The sequence below is a fragment of the Chrysoperla carnea genome, chromosome 3 (assembly GCF_905475395.1).
Source record: "Chrysoperla carnea chromosome 3, inChrCarn1.1, whole genome shotgun sequence".
Lineage (NCBI taxonomy): Eukaryota > Metazoa > Arthropoda > Insecta > Neuroptera > Chrysopidae > Chrysoperla > Chrysoperla carnea.
Window position 1 is genome coordinate 8364183 of NC_058339.1, and position 21503 is coordinate 8385685.

The 21503-nt window shown below is 27.7% G+C and overlaps 1 protein-coding gene across 6 annotated transcripts in view; it reads right to left on the bottom strand.

The window, feature by feature from the left end:
- Window positions 1-3061: 3061 nt before the first annotated feature.
- The window catches only part of LOC123296929 (syntaxin-1A), a 138071-nt gene continuing 119629 nt past the window's right edge, over window positions 3062-21503 (bottom strand). Inside the window, exons 8-10 of one of the 6 annotated variants that reach the window (XM_044878640.1) lie at window positions 18897-19007; window positions 4027-4118; window positions 3062-3196 (exon numbers count right to left, since the gene is read on the bottom strand). In XM_044878640.1, coding sequence (XP_044734575.1) covers window positions 4038-4118; window positions 18897-19007 — 192 coding nt within the window. In that variant the 3' untranslated portion in view covers window positions 3062-3196; window positions 4027-4037. Of the gene's footprint in view, window positions 3197-4026; window positions 4119-10405; window positions 11027-13230; window positions 13453-18086; window positions 18198-18896; window positions 19008-21503 lie in introns of those variants that run through there. The other 5 variants (XM_044878641.1, XM_044878643.1, XM_044878638.1 and 2 more) reach the window with 5 other exon arrangements.

The following is a 21503-nucleotide window of genomic DNA, read 5'->3' on the forward strand; positions in this document are numbered from 1 at the left end:
CTTTCGAATTCCGGTATAGCTTTTTTTAAAGAATTTTGGTTGAAAATAGCAATAAAATGATATCAAAAGTAATTCACGAATGAATTTCAGAATAAAAGAGCCCAATAAATAGAATTCCTATGTAAACGTATTATTTAATAATGAGAAATGTTTTCAAATTTGTTTTTTTTATTATACAACATATTTCATAAAATTTGTTATGAAAAATGGATTTATATCATTTTTGAACACATAGCAAATAACGTCGTTTTGTCTCTTGTTATTTAATGTAATGTTTAAAAATTGTCCAAACTACACAATAATATATTTCATCTAATTTTTGATAATAATAAAATAACACTATATAAATATTATGAATTAATAAAAAAGTGAAATTTCTTAGGCCATGGAGAATTATAATATTATCATGATCGATTGTGCATTTGTTCAATAATTTTGATTATGTAAAAAAATATACAAATCTCCAATGAACTTACTCTGTGTTCTGATGTAGGTATTGTTTGTTTCTTTATTTTTGTCACATTTTTTTTTTGTGTATAACCATGTTTTTGCAGTTTTTTTTACAATTTATTTCTGAGTGATGCAAGCAACTTTCGATATAATAGAATATAGTTGGTTTATTAAGCGATTAAATGATATAATTATGACAATTTTTATAGTGAATCATCAATAAATATGAGTGTGTTTTCGATATTTTCACAGACACAAATTGAAAAATTATTACAGACAGAACATTTATCAGTGTTGCCAATAGGGTATTATGTATTATCGTTAGTCAAAAATAAATCATGAAATTTGAAAAAAGTTAAAATTTATGTAAAAATTTACTTAAATATTCTGATTTCGAGTCATAAAAGCACTTTTTTCTTTTAAAATATTATAATTAAAAATCGTAATTTTTAAACTGTATATCACGTGACCTAAAACGCGGGTTAGCTCTGCTGTGATGTCATAGCGGTATGAGTCATAGACCATCAGTTAGTTCAGTGTAGACAGTTGGGTATAATATATATATAGATAATAAGTAATTATATTTATTATAATCAGATGTCTATGAATATATCTGTCAAAATTATTTGTGTTATTTCGTATAGTGATACCCATATTACCCCATTAAATTGGATGCCCGCGTTTTTGACAGTTTAAAAAAGGTTTAAAATTTAATTTAAGTTTTTGACAAGAAAGCGTGTGTATTTTTCCGAAATACATTTTTGGAGGTCTCTGATGATCGCAATTGTAGGGCATGTATAAAGGACGATGAAATCTCCATACATGTTATTTGCACCTGCAGAAAACTGCAAAGCGTCAGGTTTAGAATGTTTTGATTGGAATCCTTGGATATATCAATCCTGGGAAAATCTCAACAGTTCATCTACTTAAAATAGCATCTCTTACCTGGAGACGTCTTGTTTTCGAGCGACAGATTGTTCTCAAAAAAATCACAGAGGACCACTTGGAAAGCCATAAACACTTTGCCATAAAATGTTTAGACTCAGATTCTACCCATTCTTTTATTTTACATTTTATTGTGTATTTCGATATTCCAAGAAATGAGTCTGCATAGTTTGTCGAAATATTTGCACCGATTTTTATTCTCGAATTCCCAGATACGCAATCAATAATAATTTCGTTATGCTTATCCAATTCTTCTTCGTGACTCAAATTTATTGACGTTTTACTCTAAAAATTTCCACGAATATAAATTATTATTTGATATAAAAATTATATAAAAATAAATTGTATTGCACTGCAACAAAGTTCTTTTGTTAAGTTAATGTAACAATTATTTAAGTCAAATTGATTATTTTCTCCTATATTTTCAAAATTGAATTACCTAGTTGACGAAAATTAAGTTATATTTTTTACTAGATATCGTAAAAAAAATTTCTTTATTATTTTGAATATTTATTTTTACCAATGACACAATTTGAACATTTATAAACTTTGTTTTTAAAATGTCATACATTTTAAAGCCTTAGGTAAGTAACATTTTTAAGTTGGAAAAAATAAAGACCGCAGTACTAATATCTGTGTTTCGAATTCTTATGTAGAGTTTCTAAACCGTGTAGAGAATTTTAATGAATTTGTATAAAACAAAATCCGCCCGGAACTTTGCCTGAAGCACAGACAAAAATTGCTCTAGTAACAAGTTGGTGCTTTGGTTAAATTCTTCAAAAAAAGTAAATCGAGCCGTAAGTATATAAAATTATTCGTACAAAATTAACACAAAGAAGTCCTCTATAGAAGACTAGGAGAGGAAATAATTATGTACTAAACAAGAATTTTTTGTCGTCCCATTTCTTTTGCCGCAGTAGGCACAGACCTACTTTGCCTACGCATAAATCCGCCCCTGAACTCGGCTGAGTGAATTGGTGAATCATATAATAAATCGAATGAGATTTCGTGTTTCATTGAAACAATGACATACATTCTAATCAATTTTATAAATGTATTTAATAAATTGTGTCAATAGTAGTTGTAGATCTTTCTAGAAATGAAAATAGAATAGAACAGGACAAGTGAACGACAGTGAACATTTTTAGTTGTGTATATGTAATCCTTTACATATTACAATTACATTTGTGATAAAGAGTTATTTGTTTTTATCTGATAATACAGACAACCATTTAATTTTTATAAACATTACTTTTCTATTATTAAATATTTTTTTAAAAAAATCAAAAAAATAACATTGTTACAGTTTTATTATTATTATTTTTTTTCAATATTATAATTATCACACATTTCAAAAAACAAATTAGTATTATTTTATATATATTTATATAATAATAATATTATTGCTACAGCAAAATTTTACATGAGGCTCCATGAAGTCCAATCAATTTCTTTAACGACACTTTTTTAGCATTTGCTTTACAAAATTTTCAAAATTAATCAATAATATAATTTTTAATTAAAAAAATTAACAACAACAAACTATATTAAAAATATAATGACAAGTAATTAATTAATTATATTAATTAAAAAAAAAAATTATATACATATTATGATGATTGATGATGTATTTGGTTTAAGCCTGCTTAAAAATTTAATCAAATGGTGACTTAATATGTTACGAAAATTGAATTGAATTATCCACTGAATATAATAAAAATATTGAGTTGAAGAAAAAATAATAACAGTAAAACATATTTTTCTTCCTCTCTTTGTCGATAATGTGAACAGAATCGGTGTCCTGGAAAATTGAAAAATGCATTATTAAATATCTCAAATCTATATACGGTGTGTCTAACTTCGAGCGTACTTTTGGAGTTGATATAACGTTTTAAATATTTGTTTGTCGCAATATATATTACTGGGGGGGTATCAGATCGTCTTAGAGTTGAGCTAGAGTTTGCAATTGTTCTTTATATTAACAAAAATAAAAATAAAAAATATTTAGAAGGATAAATCTACCGGATTTTGATTATCAATTATAATAATCTCCAGTTTTACATATTTCTGCGATTTCAAGGCCGCAATATCCGAATCGAACCTTTTCAATGTGATGTCTGTGTGTGTGTGTGTGTACGTATGTACGTATGTGCTTCTTTTCGTTCGATTCTTTCGCCTCGATTATCTCTTGAATTATGACATTAACACGTGACTGGGCTTATTCGACGCGTAATCGCGTATTTAAGAACTGAAAGAGTTTTCAGCAGAATTAGTTGAGCCGTTTTTTAATGGTAATAAAAAAACTGAATAAACAGAATCTGAAAAGTGGATTAAACGCATCATTTTTCTATGAAGATAATGATCGTTCCAGCATAAGCTACATGTTCGAAGAATAATATATGAAGACTAACAAGACCTTTTTTTCAATGTTTTTTACCCTTTTGGGAAGTTAGTCGTGTGGACTACAGGGGTCGAACTCACACGACTTCAATACCATGTACTGCCAATTTATCAAACTTATGTATTCTTAGAGTTGATGGAGCGATCTTAAATAATATTTATAGTACGCAAGTATGAACAAATTTGCTATTTGCAAATAAAAAAATATAGATAATCAAAGTGTATATTTACCATAAATTTCTTCAAAATCCTAAATATCCTGCGATTGTTGATGCAATAATTAATCCCAGTACCGTTAGACAAATTAAGATCATAATTTTCTTCTGTTGGATTTAAAAAATACAAAGAAAATTATTAATAAAATGAATCTTTTGAATACAATTATGCCTTTGTCATTATTGTACTATTTTAATTCGTATCAAATACCTTTTGCTTTGAAGTTGTAACTTCTTATGTAAGTTATATTTTATTTAAAACAAGCAATTTTCATGAAAACTTAAAATTTAATTAAAGCTGATTGCAACAACTAATGAGCTGCAACTGAATATCGGCCTCTTTTTATTTAGCCTCGTCTAATATTTAAAGCTATCAACTCTCATTTTGGATGTAGTCTAAGAAGAATTGAAGTCTTTCTTTGACCCAAGATATGGTGCAATTTCTAGGGCGTAAACACAACTTTAATCCTAGTCTTGTTTTTGAAAATTCTATTTGTCCTGCTACTGTCCTATCATATATTTATATTTACCGTAGGGTTCGGTACCAGGAAAGGTCGATGCTGAAATTTATAACAAACAATTCTCAATAGAAACAGAATGTAGAGATCAATTGTCTCAAAATCGCGCGCAGAAGGTAGTGCGGATCGTTGTGATTGTTTACAAAAACTAATATGTTTTGTCCAAATCTTTTGTTTTTTGGGAACCGTTGTAGAGAACATTTATTTAGTTATTAAAAGCATTTTTTGGCTTACATTAAGGAGCTTAACACAAACAAAATTTACAAAAATCTTACCTAATCTCCTTACATAAGCAGTTACTTACACTATTTCCTTGGAATGTTACGACACACACAAATATAATTAAAATAAATAAATAATAATTTTAAGTAAAATATATTTATTTACACGATTAATTTTATAAAATAATAATAAATTATATAGAAAATATATTAATAATAATAACTAAAAAAAGAAAAACGAATTTTCAAAATATACAAACGCAAACAATTCATTATTACATTATTTTCATAAATTAATTCATTTTAAAAATTATATAACTTAGGTGAATTATTATGAACGCAATAAGGCATTATAAAAATCTAATCATTTTATTTCCCTTATACTCTAGGAGCCATACTAAACGTTCCATAGCCGATGGATGTTCATAACTCATAAAGTTTAAACAATTTTTGGTACCACTTTAGAGCCAAGTAGCCAAGAACATCCATTGAAAGTGGCTGGGCTCCTAGACTATGAGCAAATAGGAACTGTTAAGGAAATAGACGTAAAATATAATAAAATTTGTAGGTAATAAATATTAAGTTCAATCATATTTTTATTCCAATAAGGGTAATTCCAAATATTATTTGCAAAGAAAGTTTTTAAGAAAAATTCGAAAACGAAATGCAGTATCAAAAAATTCCAAAACATTCGCTCATTTTTAACAAAATTAATAAGTATAAGAAAATAATTGTTCAGGTAAAAGAAATTTCTTTTAGACATAGAATAAGAATCTGAAAAAATTGTTATTTTTAGAATTTGATATAGAGATAATAACATAGAGGTGCAATGTCGCAGCCAAACGGTTAATCGCAGTAGAGAGAAGCGCGTATAGTTTTAACTAGAATTTTTCATTAGATATAGCAAATAAAGTAGGCGCGGTCTTCGTCTCTTTTATACGTCTATAATTTCTGTCTCTTTCTGCCTCTCCCACTGCGGTCAAGAATTCACTGCGTTTCCTATGTCTATATAGCTCTACGGTATTTGCTTATTAAAATTTTTTGAACAAGTGTTTTTGAGTTTTTTTATTTTTCATTCCGTTTTCGAAATTTTAGGATGACAACTTTTGAAAAAACACCCTGGGAATAAATATATTTATATCCGTAACTAGTAAGATCCTTTAAGTTTTTGGTAATCGTAGGTATATGTATCTAAAAATCATGTACATGTCTACGATCGGAGGAAAAAAACATCTAGTTACGATTTTAAATATTTATTTTAATATAAATTAATATCAATTAAATGTGATGAACAATTATTTTCTAAATAGTTGGGATCGATAGTTTTATTTTTATTCTCTTGTTTTTAAAATTATGAAAATTTAAATAAATCCATAAATTATCTGTTTTAGATTATGCATTGTTGTTATCTTACCATTTTTATAATTTTCAAAACTATAAGTCACAGTTTTTAAAATAATGTTAACAGAGCCGAATTTAAGCTTTCTACAAAGATTTATAAAGAGGAAGGTAAATGAATTCACAAACAGTTCTTCTAAATTTGGCTCTGAAAATTAACTATTTTGCAATCATTTATACTACAAATAACTTAAAAGAATTAAATAACAAAATTATAAAATTATGATACATAAAATCACAAAATTAATAAAAAATTAATTTGAATCAAAATCTACGTATGCCATAATAAATTTTAGATGGAATTCCAAAAAACATCTAACCTTCAAATCACCTTAAATTGTGAATAACCTTCAAGTAACCTTAGCAGGTATAGCACCTAGATTAAGCGGTCCTGTGTGGCCTCCTTGAGAACAAACTGTCACCCCAAGGCGAGATATCTCCGAGTCAGAGGTGCTATATTAAGTATATGAAGTTATAGGATTCTATCGAGGCCAGGCACCACGCAGAAAGCTCTTAGGAGCCACGGATTCTTAGAGCATATATTTTTCTACTGGCATGTATTTCGAATGCACGAAGGTGAACTGTTTTTTAAAATTCCAGCCTTGAAATATTATTCTACAAAAAAAAAAAGTATCATTCATGAAACTACTTAAAAAAATAAAACAGCGGGTACTTTACTTACTCGAATGTGCATTTATATGATGAACTTAGTACCTGCAGGCAGTTTTTTATGTTTAAATCCAAAAACAGTGAATGTGCGAACTAATAAATTATTTTTGTGTTTCGCACCAAGAATAATAATACTTGTTAATAAAAATTAAAAAAAATAAATAAATAAATTTTAATTGTAAAGTAGCAATGCAGAATATTTAAAATATTTTCTTTATCCAACAACTCATGGTACGATAAATAAAGGTATGAAACTGAGCATAAAGTTTAGAGTCATAAGTCAGTAAGTTTACTTTAAAAAATGGTTCATTAACATATCTAGGGTACTCATATCATGGCAAAAATTCAAATTAGTTTATCAATTTTTAAGTACATTTCTTTTCGAATAATTTTTTTTAATGGAAAATCATAAAATATTATTTTATTATTAATGCCCAACATATAGCTTTCGTCAATTTTACTCAGAGTGAATTATTTTGTGTTTAAAGTTATTCAAAGGGTATATTTTTTCCTAACCTATATGAAAATGGAATTTACTATCGAAATGACATTTACGCGGACGTAATTTGATCAATTCAACTCTAAATGAATTCAACTTTAACGGACCGATTCAACTGACAACGTAATTAAACGCTTGTTGCCTGTATTAGTAAAGCATATATTCCTAACGGGAACGTTAAGTAGTCTTAACCAGCCAGGGGATGAATAAATTAAAACAAACAAAAATTAAGTAGTAGTTTTTCAAAATTGCCGGACTGTAAACTTGCATATAGTACACATGTTCTTCTATAAATCCTAAAGAACCGTAAATAAATTAGATATGAACGTTATTTCGTCTGTGGAATGTATATAATTTTATACAATTTTCAGCTAGCTCTGTACATTAACGCTAACAGATTAAAGCTAATTGAAATCTTGAACATTAATGTGGATGCGAGTGCGACAGGATATTAAAAATATTGAATTGAATAAATAATGATATATGATTGAAAACCTTTTTGTAAGTATTGTACATTTTTCTGGGAATGTTTACGGCAGAGATAAATTATTATTATTATATTCTAATATCGGCGATATTCTAAAATCTGTTGTATTTTTTCAAAATACAAGTCCACTCCATATAATGGAATTGCGAGCTGGCAATGTTTTGGAGAGTGTATTTTAAAACGGAAACGACAGGTCATTTTAAGGTTGCAAAATATGAATCTTCAACCAATATCGAAAACGGTTGACTTTTCCGTAATATACTTTCAATAGCAAATTGCAATTTAAATAATTTCCTATAAATATGATCAGGAATTGCTTTATTCGGAACTGTTCAGGGATACCAGTGAGAGTCATAAGCCATAACTTTGACAGATTGTGTATTTTTTTGTCATTTTTCGGTAGGTTTGTTCGTCTTATTTATTTCTCTAAGTAATATCATAAAATAATATCTGTAGCGAGTAACACTTCTCTTGACCTTTGAGGCCGCTTTATCCATTATCCCTTGAATGTTTAGTAACACCTTTAAAATATTTTTCTAGTTGTAGAGAAACACCTCAGTTACAACTTATAATTGAACGTTTATTGGCCTAAAGTCCATCGTTTTCGATATTTTAGCAAAAACTATATTTCGTAACCTTTTTCTTTTCCAATCAATTGTGTGCAAATTGGATCGATAGGAAACTTTTCACAGAACATTTTCAACATTCTGTACCTAAATTTTCAGTCTTTATACAAATAATTAAGCTTTTGTCATTCGGATATTGAGATAGAAAAATTTTTTAAAATAAGTTTTGGCATGTTTTAAAAGGTTTGTATAAAATTAAAAGTTCATTTTAAAATTCTCACTAACTACTTTTAAAATGGTCTATTTTTCTCTTTAGATTCAATTACAAAACTTAATTTAGTACTAAAATTCAATCGTAGGCGTTTTTATCGGCAGTGTTTTAAAAAAGTTTGTCAAAACAAAAGCATCAAGAAAATATTATTATTATTTTTTTTAACCGAATTAGAAAATCGTTATAGTTTTGGATTTATTTCTCCTAACATAATTTAATCAAAGTTTACTATTTTCTGTAGTTTGTTTGAATTGCTATAAGATTAATTTGCTGCCTTAAGATTCTTTATTTTAGGTCAAATAACACCAGGAAATGTTTAAATTTCCAAATTTGACCATGCTGTAGAAATCGTCGAGTTTAGGCTAAATATGCTACATATAATCTCAAATATTCTAAATATTTCTAAACATAAATTTATAATATATATATTTTTTTACATTTCGCAACAATTTTGCTTTTAGAATATAATCAGCACATACTTAGAAAGTCTTTAGACTTTTCTTCTACGATAATATTTTTAAAAACACAATTTATGTGACATTTAGAACCACTCTACACTATTTACAAGAATTGACAATTATTTTTTTTGTTTTAAATATTAATTTATTTTAATTTTTTATACAATTAGTTAATTTTATTTGTTAAATGGCTTTTTAATGAAGAGTATGTTTAATTGGACATATTTGTGTCTAAATATTTTATATTATTATTAGCAAAAATTATTTATTGCTTATATATTAAAATTAAATTTTTATAAATATATTAAGAGAAAAACCATTTGGGTATTGAATCATTTGGGTTGGATTGGTAAAGGACAATATTTGTGAGAGTTGTGAAAAGAACTCTCATGGTTTATCTACTGTTGTAGTTTATTGTGTAAAAAATGAGCACCATTATACACGATTATAGTCTTACATTTCAAAAAAAATACAAAATTTATTGCTGTTATATATTTAACTCAATGTGAATTTGATATGATACTCTAAAAGTACTGTTTTTTTTTATTCTAGCACAGAAAGATGAAAGTTTATGTTTAAACTTCCAATAATATTTGCAATTATTGCAATTATGAAAATATGAAGGAAATGTACGAATAGAAAGAGAGGAAAATAGCACGTAGTGACGTCAAAACTTGCGACTGCCATAAAGTATACTACATATCAAAACTTTTGCAAGAAAAAGCCAGATAAAATTATTTAATTGCTTAAATCTTTCATGTTCATCAATCGATTTTAATTTCATTTATTCTCGCACATTTTTTAATTTTAACGAAAGATACTTTGAATTCGACTTCGGAAAGAAAATGAATTTAATTTTATCCCCACTCAAATTTATGGGCAAAATGGGCCCTCCTTTTTTTAAATCTTCTTTCATGAACTTTTTGTTCCCTTTTATGCAAATGCCACCTCTTAAATCCGCCACTGCTTATAACCTCGATATATCGATTATTGATAATTGATTTTTCACTAATCGGTAATAATTTTTGTATTGAAATTAATAACAGCAATATCAATAATTGTAATCTTGAAATGCGAATTGGGACAATTTTTTGGGTTTGGCCTAGTGACAAATTTAATAAAAAGGGAGTTTTATTGGTTTTTAAATAAGTTTTGGTGTTATTTTATGCTACGCTTTTAAAATGTGATGTAATGGTCCCTTTTTAAAAATTTTTATTTGTATATAATCTTATTAGCTATTGTATTAATATTTTTTTTAAACGAAATATATATTTTTTTAAATAAATTTCAAAGAAAATTGGTGTTGGATATATTATTTAAATATATATTTACAAATATTTTTAATGCCATTATTACAGTTTAATAGATAATTTTACATGAATTTTAATGAAAGAAGTGAACTTCCCGGTCAAAATTAATAGCACAGCTAAATTTTAGCACAAGACTGCACTGCTACTTAACATCATAATTTCAAAATCACAGATTAAAAATTTACACAAAAAAATATAACCTACAATAAAACTTTCACAACCTTTAAATAAATTTTGGGATTTCTTCTTTAATCAGTAAAAGAAAATACTGACCTTTTTGTAGTGAATGTTTTATCGAAAAAAATAATTTAAAAATAATTTTTCTTTGGTAAATGACTAAATTATTTTTAATCTGTGATATTTAAAATAAATTTAAAAATACGATATTTACAATCGTTTTAAATGTGTGTAAATTACAACATAAAAAAAATTTGTTTTTTAACTAAACAAAAAAATTAACAAAACAAAAATTATACTTAAACAAAAATAATTATTTGCTATTTGGATTTAATTACGACTAGCGTGTTTGCGGTGGATTGAATCATCCGAAAGCGGATGCTAAAATGATAACCAAAATGGCAATAGCAATTATGATGCAGATTATGATCAGGATCTTTTTCTGTGAACAGAACAAAAAAGGAAAAATCAAATTAATTACGAGCAAATGCTACCAACATTCACAACACTACAATTTATAACTTTTTATTTTCACAAAACAATTCAAAAACTAAGGTTATTTTAAAGATATAATATATAAATATCCTTTTTTTAAATGTTTTTATACCTTTTATCCTATAAAAAACGGCCAAGTTTTCCTTCCAAGTCAAATTTAATCATCCCAAAAAGTCTGTGAAATCTCGTAAACAGTAAATTCTTGGAATCCCTCCATCCTACCTCAAGTGATAAGATTTTTTAACAACTTTTATTAAACATCGAAATAAAATTCCCTTTATTTTTACCGTTGAAGTCTGAAAACTTGTAATATTAAATAAATACGTAATTAAGAGAAACTTACCTTTACCTACAAATAATTGAATTTTTCACATATAAATTTTGATGCCTAATGAAAGTTTTAAAAAAATTCTTCCGTCTTTTCATTTCAGAGGGGTGGTTTTTCTTATTTTTTCCTCAAGAGTTGGGTGTCAACTAAAGTCCCTCCTCCCCCCATGACGAAAATTCACTCAAAAAATTTTGACCATACATTTGTCGAACAATTTACTATCTAAAAGATATTTCACAACTTTTTGAAATTGATTAAATTAGGATTTAACGAGAAACTTGGAATTTTAAACATTTTATATTTTTGATAGGATATCACCCCTTTTTGCAAAGGAGCATTTCTTTGCAAATCAAATTTGTTTATGTTTCTATGCGATTAGCGCGTCACTAGTTTTGTAAAAGTGAAATATGCATTTTAATAAACTTCAATTTTGATAAGCACATAAATGGCTCTTTACTGCGCATGCATTAACTTAAACTTTTAAGAAGATTGCTTTTAAATAAACTTCATATTTGATAATTTTAAATGTTTTATATGAACTTGATTTGTATCATTTCATGTATGTGTGTGTACTTAATGTGTATGTATGTATGTATGTAATTATATTTGTGTTTATGTAATTATGTATGTATTCACGATGCAATAAAATCTTTTCCGTTGAATTTATCCATTTTAAGTGGCCCAAATCATTGTATTAAGAAACGATGACAATACACCCTGTAATGGGTACATTATGTACCCTGCTTACTCGGTACTTCACTTCCTCCGAAAGTTATATTGTACACTCTAGATACCTTATATCAGAGGAATCAAAACCCTCTTACCGAGGTAAGTTAGGTTAGTTATAGGTTAAAACATAACCTTGCCATTTCAATAAACTAATGTATTGGATTTTAACGCTAAATAACACATTTTTTAAGATACTTAACCGAAATCGGAACTTTAAACTCAGTCTACTACAGTGTTTACATGTATACCAAATTTTTGTAACTGTCCATGCAACTTGATTTGTATCATTTTATGTGTGTGTTTGTAATATGTATGTATGTAATTATATTTGTAATTATGTAATTATGTATGTATCCACGATGTAATAAAATCTTTTCAATACACCCTGTAATGAGTACACTATGTTCCTTGCCTTCTCGGTACTTTAATAAGACGATTCAACTTTACAAACAAAAACAAAATAAGACGATTCAATCATATTAATAGAATGGAAATGTGTGACACTAGCGTATCTCTTGAGGGTTACACGAACTATTTTAAAGTTAATAAGATCATCTTTTTGACTGTTACATGTATACTTTACATAGCCGAGCTGTTATAAATAATATCGGACACTTATTCTAAAGATAGCTAGTTCGAAAATTTTAGTTAATCCACAAAAATGTTTTCAAATGACTTCATCAAAATTTTGAATTCGTATAACTCTCAATAGTGTCTGTGAGTCATATTGTACTGTGTTTTAAAGGTTTTGTTTGTAAGTGTTTACATGTATAAACTTTTTTTTGACTCCCAATGCAACCTTCTACTTTGTAGATCCAGTTCGAATAAAGATGCAATGGGACCATCTAAATTTTGAAATATAAAACCAATATGGCGGTTGTCATTTTCACACCAATCACAGTGAAAGGACTTCATATATTATATATTGAACCAATATTCTACCAAATGAATTATAATTATATGATTCATAAAAATTAAAAAACTGAAAAAAACAAATAAAGAATTATGATGAATGTTTTGTGAAAATAACAAAAAATAAAAGATTGTCAAAATATGATAAACTATTTGGTTTACAAGAAAATTAAAGAACATACACGTCAACGTGAATAAGATGAACAAACAAACAAAATTCATTATTATTTTTGTTCTTTTAAATCATGAAAATAACCAGACATTCGTTTAAATTGTTTCCAAGTAGAAGACAAATAATTGCCTTTTTTGATTGGATGCCCGCTAGATACATTTGTCTTGTTGGTAGTAGCAATTTGTTTGCAAACAGATTGCTTTCCATCTACAGTGCTTGTGGTATTTATATTCTGTATAACATAATTCTTTTAATATTCTTAATATTTTAAATTTTATTAATTTATTATGAAAATGATTGATAACTATGTACAAAATCGATCAATTTTTTAAATAAAAATAAAGGATTGCAAAGAGATTTATAAGCGTGCCTTATCTATTTAGTTAAATTAAGCGTGCATTTATATTTGATCATGATTATGATAAAATAGTTCAGTCAAAGATGTTGCAGATTAAGGAGAATGAAATAAACTGCTATAGGCAACTTGTATTACAACTATGTAAAACAAGCTGCCTGCCCAAGAACTTTTTTAAATTAACTATAACATGGTCCGTTTAATTTAATTACCAAATGATTGTTTATTCGCAAATAGAAAAATTTGAGCAACTAGCTCACGACTTACGAGTGATATTTGACACCTAATGACCAGATTAGTTCATTTTCCTTAATTAGCCTTTTTTTGTAACATCTTTTACTGTTATAATAGTGAAATTTTGTCCAATATATACCCATACCCATAAAAACCAGCTAAATAAGTCCATCGGCTAAGTAGGACACCTTAGCATTTATGCGTGAAAACACTGGATAAAGCAGCAAATTTTTATGAAGTGTTAGGTATGGATTCGAAGAAAAACATTTTAGGAATAACTTTCTAATTTAAGAGATGAAATGAAGTTATCTTTTATAACTCCCTGGAGACCAACATCGAATTCTAGATTTCCATCTGATTTTCTGAAATTTCGACGCCATTCTATCTGGGTATTCCAATTCTTGCCGTGAAAACCATTTTTAAATGTACCATACTTAGTTCCAACTTTTTGCTCTTCCATTTTACTTTTTTGTTGCGTTGTTGATTATATTTAATATTGTCTATGCTACCTTACAATCAGTGAAAAAGACAAATTTTTCACAAAAAGCCATTTGTCTATGTGATATTGCGGGGTCCTTTAATATTTTTAAGTGTTAAAAAGTTATAAAAATTGTTTATTCGGCTACGTCTGATTTATTTGCCTTGATTATATTTTATTTACTGTTAGCTGTTAGTTAATAGATTTAATATCGACATAAACTTGAGGAAGGTTGCACATAAAACTGTCAACGTTTGTATTTGACGCAAAATTATTGAAAAATTAACATAATCATAATAAAATTGATCGATTATTGAATACATAGCTAATAAACTAATAAACAATGAATATAAGTAGTTATTAATTTATAAAAAAGTATAAAATATGTAGATATGTATATTTGAATGTTAGTTTGTTTTTAAAATAAATGAATTAATTAATGATTTTAATTCTGATTCTACTATATTTCTTATAAACCTAAAGATTATCATCTTTGAGTTAATAAATTCAAATACAAAATGAGTTATTTCCATGCATACTATTACTAAAATTATACTAATTATAATAATAATGGAGCTGTTTTAAAATTGATAAGAATTTATATAAATAAATGATCAAATCTTTTAAGTGGTGTATGGTATAGCTTGATATTTCTAACATTTAAATCAAGAATATTGGTTGGTTTACTAAAAATCAAATGGAGAAAATCATGCTAAAAATATTTTAAATAGTTTATTTATACAATAAAATCAACGCAAGAGGTATCCCAACTTTTTAATAATAATTAAAGAAAATGAGATAATTTGATAATTAAATGCAACGACGATAAAGACAGCAATTTTGGTTTCAAAAAAATTGGCAAATTAGTTTAAACCAACAATAGTTTGTGCACATTATGTGTCCGTTCCATATTAACAAGTCACATCTTTCACGTCTGCTGACTTTCAATGAATATATGAGTTTTTTAATCTATTCAATTGATTATATATCGAAAATTAAGCCTCAGATCGAAATTTGGTAAAGAAATTTTTTGTTCATCTTAATCACCTTATTCAGGAAATACAGGTTCTATAGTCAATTATAGAACACCCTGTATATGTATAATTAATTCTAAAAACAAGCCACTCTGTATATTTTTAACTAATCATAAAAACAAGTGAAATTTTACAGAAACGGTTTTATTTATTTATTTATTTTGGAGCAGAATTGGTCTAAACAAATTTTGATCCTACTTTCGAAGTTATAATGAAAAATCAACATATCTTTGCGTTTATTACAAAAAAACAATGCGTTTGATTTTTAATAAACCAACATTATTGCAGGCTAATATAATATTTAGCAAAAATTATAAAGTTTTGGCATTCCTAACGAAAAAAATGTGTTTTCTAAATTTCAAATTATAATAAATGAAATACATAAAACTTTTCGATATAGTATCCAGCTGTGAATCAATACAGACTGTTTTTCATTTCTTATATTTCGTATTCTAAACATTTTAATTCCTATGGACAAAGTTTGAAAAAAGTGTATATAATAACTCGAAAATTACTACTTTGTTTTCATTAGTTTTGTAAATAAAAGCAAATTAAACATAATTTTTTAATATCTGGCCTTATACCATACCAGCATTGTAATAATTTTCATTTCTTTATCGTTTATTGGAAAAAAAACAATACCAAATAATATCAACTGAACTGAAGTTATCAGTCAAACGGTTTCTAAACGAGTTTTTAATGTTATTCATTTCTGAAAATAATGACTCGTAAGCTTAGATAGATAAAAATTGATTGAAATAGTACGAGCCAGCTTCTTCAGTTAAGCGTGTTTGATAGTGCAGTAAAAATAACGAGAAATTGAGTACCCGTTTGTATTCGTTACTAAAATAATAACGAATTCGTTAAATACTACTTCAAAGTGAATCATGTGATCGGTGGCGTGGCCTGTACTCAAAGATAATATACTAAACAGTCTAATCAGTGAATCTATACTATCGTCTCTGATAGCAATTCAGAGATAACAAGTATTATAGTTTATCTCGAAAAGTTTACCAACTCATACTTATATACACTTTTTATCCACAAGAATCCATTTTTAAAATATTTGAAATGAAATACATCTTCTGTATATTTATAATGATATTTATTTGATGAGAAATTTTACCTTAATAATTTGGAACATTATATTTTTACAACAATGATAGCTAAAAAATTGCAGAAAGTATTATTCCGAACTCCTCCCGAACAGTTTTTACGTCCTAAGCACGCTATAAAAATTTCAGCATGATATGTCTTTTCGTCTTTGAGTTATCGTATTTACAGACGGACAGACAGACAACCGGAAATGGACTAATTAAGAGATTTACATTTCGCAAAATATCGAGATTTTTGATTGCAGCGCAACCATCGTCAGTAGCTAAGTTTATCAGTAGCTGAACTCAACAAAAAGTTATCCTTATAATTTGATGAAAGTGATCAGTAAGCCACACTGATATTGCTTAAATGAACGTTTCTTTAGCCACAGTTGTAAATAATATTTTGATTCCAAATTCATAAGTAAAAATTTCCAAAAATTCTACAATCATAACTCATGCAAAATGCTGAAAATAATAAGTGTGAAGAGTAAAAAAACTATTGAGTGATGTATAAAAATAAACTGGATATTGAATCATTTTTATGTAAAAACTTACTGTAAACGTAATTTATCCATTTTTTTTAGACTACATATAGATAGAGTGCCCTAAACACACATATTTTAAATGCTAGAAAATTATACATATAGAGAAAAAAAGCACAGATTGTTTATGGTTGTATGTAATATCCGCACTGTATGAGCATTTACAAAAATCTGGAGATTTTAAGCATATGTAATTACAGCACTCGAAAGTAGAGAAAGAATATGGGATTTTAATGTTACGATATCAGCGCCACGAGTTATAAAAATTTAAACCATATTTGAATCAAAAGATGTATCATTTTACAGGTGTCCTGTAAGAAAATATCCCCCAGTATTACAGGGTGCCTGTAATATTATATTCACCCTGTATATAATATCCATATACAGGATGTCTCGTAAGTACCGCACGCTTTTGTTGCATCAGATAGAAAATGGAATTCTAAAACGAAAAGTCCTCTTCCATTTTTTGATCTGATGCACGGATAGTTAGCTATTAATTAAAATAGGCAGCCAATCAGAAGCATTGTAACTAAAAAATAAAAACAGTCGACTCTGACTAAGGATGACTAATTACTGATTTTTGATGGATTATGATATTTTATAGATTAAACGACATATTGACTCAAAATAAAATAAAAACAATTATTTTAATGTTTTATAAATTCTTTATCAAAACAGAAATCGCAGTGCAGAAATCTCAAACTTTCTGCCCTTGTAGTGTAATATACTATTTCTCTCCTCCGGACGAAAAGCGAAAATTTTCGTCCAGCTGTGTTAAACGAAGTTTTCTCTTTCCGCCTCCGTCGAGCAGAAAAATAGGATACACACCACGGGAGTAAGTCAAGAATGACTCAGATCTCATGTTCATTGTTGCCCCAGACTTTTGCTAGTTGTGTAATATACTATTGTTCTAGCGATTAACCGTAGACACTAGACTTCTTAATTTTAGCTTCTATGCTTGATCGTCTGTACTTAATCGTCGACTTACGCAGTGCGGACTTTACATACCGCCATTGTATAAATAAGTATATTTAGGTTCTGTCATGTGTTATTTTATCTTTGGGTATTAAGTGTTCAAAAATATATAATTTTAGTTAATGTCCAGTGGTTTGTTTTTAAATCTTACCTTACGCGCTTTAGTTTGATATCCTTCTGCTTTTGTTAATTGTGTACGACCTTCTTCAACATAATTTGTCGTTTGACTAACATGATACTCTATTCTGTCAATCATTTCACCCTGATCATTATTTAGGTGAAGACGTAAGGTAGGTAAGAAATGAAGGAATACGGATAAATTGGAAGGAGGAGAAAATATTGCAGGTTTTAAATGTAGATGAAAGTTGTGTTGTTAAATTGTTTTTTTTGTTAGAGACGACATTGAATATTAGAGCACAACATTTAAAACATCCATAACCAAATAAAACCGATGCTTAAAGAAGATAGTTTGGTTGTTTACATTTGTTGGTAGAAAAAATAGGTTAAAATATTTGTTTTGGTTAAATTATAGGTTAAGTAAAATTAACAAAAGTTTTAAATCCACCCATAAAACATACATACAATCATACATACACGTAAACATGAAGTATTAAGATATCAAGTGTTTATATATATATATATATATATAGTTAAAAATAGTTAGTACAACAATGACAAATATAGGCAATTATCACACATAATTAAACAACACACCATTAAATTTATAGAATAAATAACAATTATTAATAAAAATTAAGTGTAATAATTTATATTAAATGTAAAAAGCATGTAAAGGAAGAAAAATAAATAAAAAGAAATAAAAAGTTGGGTTAGGATATTTTGACAAGATAGGTTATGTGTGTATTAGGAATAACAAAAAAAAATAAAAGTCACAAATATTAGAAGCGCAATAATAAACGATTGTGCGTTTAAACTTATTACCTAATAGGGATTGACTCACCCGTCGAGCTTTGCTCTGATACTTGAGTGCTTTCTTGGTATCCTGTGTAGCAGTTTGAACATAATCCACGGCATGCTCCACGTGGTACTCGATACGATCTATCATTTCCCCCTATGCACCCATGTTAATGAAAAAGGCACAGGCAAGGCAATAAACAAAGAAAATGTAGCTTAGCATTATCACACAAGAAGACAATATACATGGAAAATCATTATTTTTATTATGTTATTTTCTAAGTAGTGTTTTTTACTTCTTCTTATAATAAATGTTAATTGAAATAATAAAATGTTAATTAAGAAAGATAACATTTCCAATTTTACTTATTTACTCTATTTAAGATAATACCTATATACGCCCTATTAGCACAGCATTCGATTAACCCAAATTACATTTACTTTACTAATTATTGTTATTATTTTTTGAATGTTACTAAAAAAAAAAAGAAAATTAAATATCCTGTAAAATATTCAGCATAACAAACATTAAGTATACAACTAAAGTTGTTTGTTTTTTAAAAGCAAAAATACTTCATTTTCTTAAGTCTATGATTCATTTGGCGTGCTTATGGAGGACACCGACTGACAGAAATGGATTATTTAGGTTGATTTTATGAACATTACGCAAATTTCTTAGGGTGATCAACGTTAAATTAAATTAAATGCTTTTATGGAGGTTATTAACCCGTCAGCGCTCGTGTCCATTCAGCAATCTTTAGTCGCGTGATGAGAGATTCCCTCATGCGTTCTGCACATGCGTCAAATATTCTTGTAAATAACAACCTCTACATAATTTTATATAAATTTATTTTTTATCTACTGAGTACGTCTTATGTGTACCTCAAAAAGTTATTTTCCAAATAGGGGGACTGAACTAGGTCAGAAAATCGATGATTCATATACATGAATTTAGAAATTTTGTCGTAGAACAAAGCACGAATTGCAGACTTTAAAAGCTACACTTGCGTCTGTCGGTGTGTTACATTCAATTAATTTTCTTTTAGCTGTGAAGATTTTCAGCAGTTTCTTTTTAAGAATTCTAGACAAAAGTGTATATACGAATGTAAAACTCGAAGGGGTTTATGAACACCAAGTTTTTTCCAACGTTTCTAATAACATCAATAACATAACTATTTTTTTAGTAACATTCAAGATGATTAATATTGGCCTCAATTTACATGCAAAGACGCATTCAATGAAAAGCAACAATTTGATATTAAAGCAAACCCATCATAGATTCGATGATATACCATGTGTTCATTTTGATTTTTTTTTTTTAATTTTTGAAATTTACATATGAAAAATTTCAGAGCAGAGCTTTTGGGCGATATTAAAATGTTATCTAATTTTAATATTCTTTTAATAGAAATTTATGATATTCATATTTTATATAGTTTTATATCCGAGTCGCGATAAATACTTGGAAGAAGCCTGATTACATCATCTTTTTATTTCGAGTATCGTGGTATTTTTTTCAATAACCAAGAGTTACTATTATCCTGGACCTCTTTCCCCGGTTACCTTTCGAGGATCAATAATATCGTGGCTGAATCAACTGTAAGTTATTTGTCTATTTTTTTCTTAATACGAATGAAATGCGTCAGAATTCGAAATCTCAATAAGGCTCTTAAACCACGTCCTTTACTTAAGAGAGACTTTTCTATGAGGAACTTTTTTCTTGTAAGTAGAAATGAAATATTTTAGATAACGATTCGATTAAGAATTGCTCAAAAAAATTGTTATCTTGGCTTTTTTCACCAAAATTTTTCATTAACTCTTGTCAATTTCCACCCTAAACTCGTTTATACTTCAAATTTTTTGAAGAATATTACTTACAATATCATAAATTTCTATTTTAAAAGTTATTTGAAAAAGATTTGTAGAAGTTACTTCCTAACTGTTACTTTAATATCCATTTCTAAAAAAATTGGTCGAATAACTTCTGGTAACTTCTTTAACTGTGAAATAAAACTTGAGGATTTTTGTTCTCCAAAATTATATCATTTCAGTCAATTTTTTGTTAGTATTTTTTAAGACAAACAAAGGGGGGACGGTTTCATATTGGTGGCTCGTGGTCAAGTAAACATATATCCAAAATCTCAAAACAAGCACGGATTCGCCTATGTGGATTCTATAGACATGCGCACAACCATAATAGACATGTGGCGCCACTCTTTTACGGTATATTAAAACTCAAAGCACTATTGTTAATTAAGCCCTCTCATTTGAAACTCAACGCAGTTCATGATGCCTTCTACAGGGCGCATATTCAATTTAATATGACGTAACATAGCCTATAACCAGCGGACGATCGAGACGACGATACCTCATTTGTCAAACATTTCACGTTTTTAAGGAAAAGAAAAGTATAATCGGTAATGAGTATATCAACATATAAAGAAAGTTTTGCCGTACGACGCAAAAAAAATATGACTTTCCCGATTATGTGCCATTTCCCTTAAAATAAGAAGGTACAAACGTTCTAAAGGTTCATATTTGGATTTTATTAAATAATCTTCAGACAAAGAGTGCACTAGTGACTAGACCATTTTGTGAGAGATTAAACCGTTTTAGATTACGGTCCAGTTACACATTAAAAAAAATTGACTGA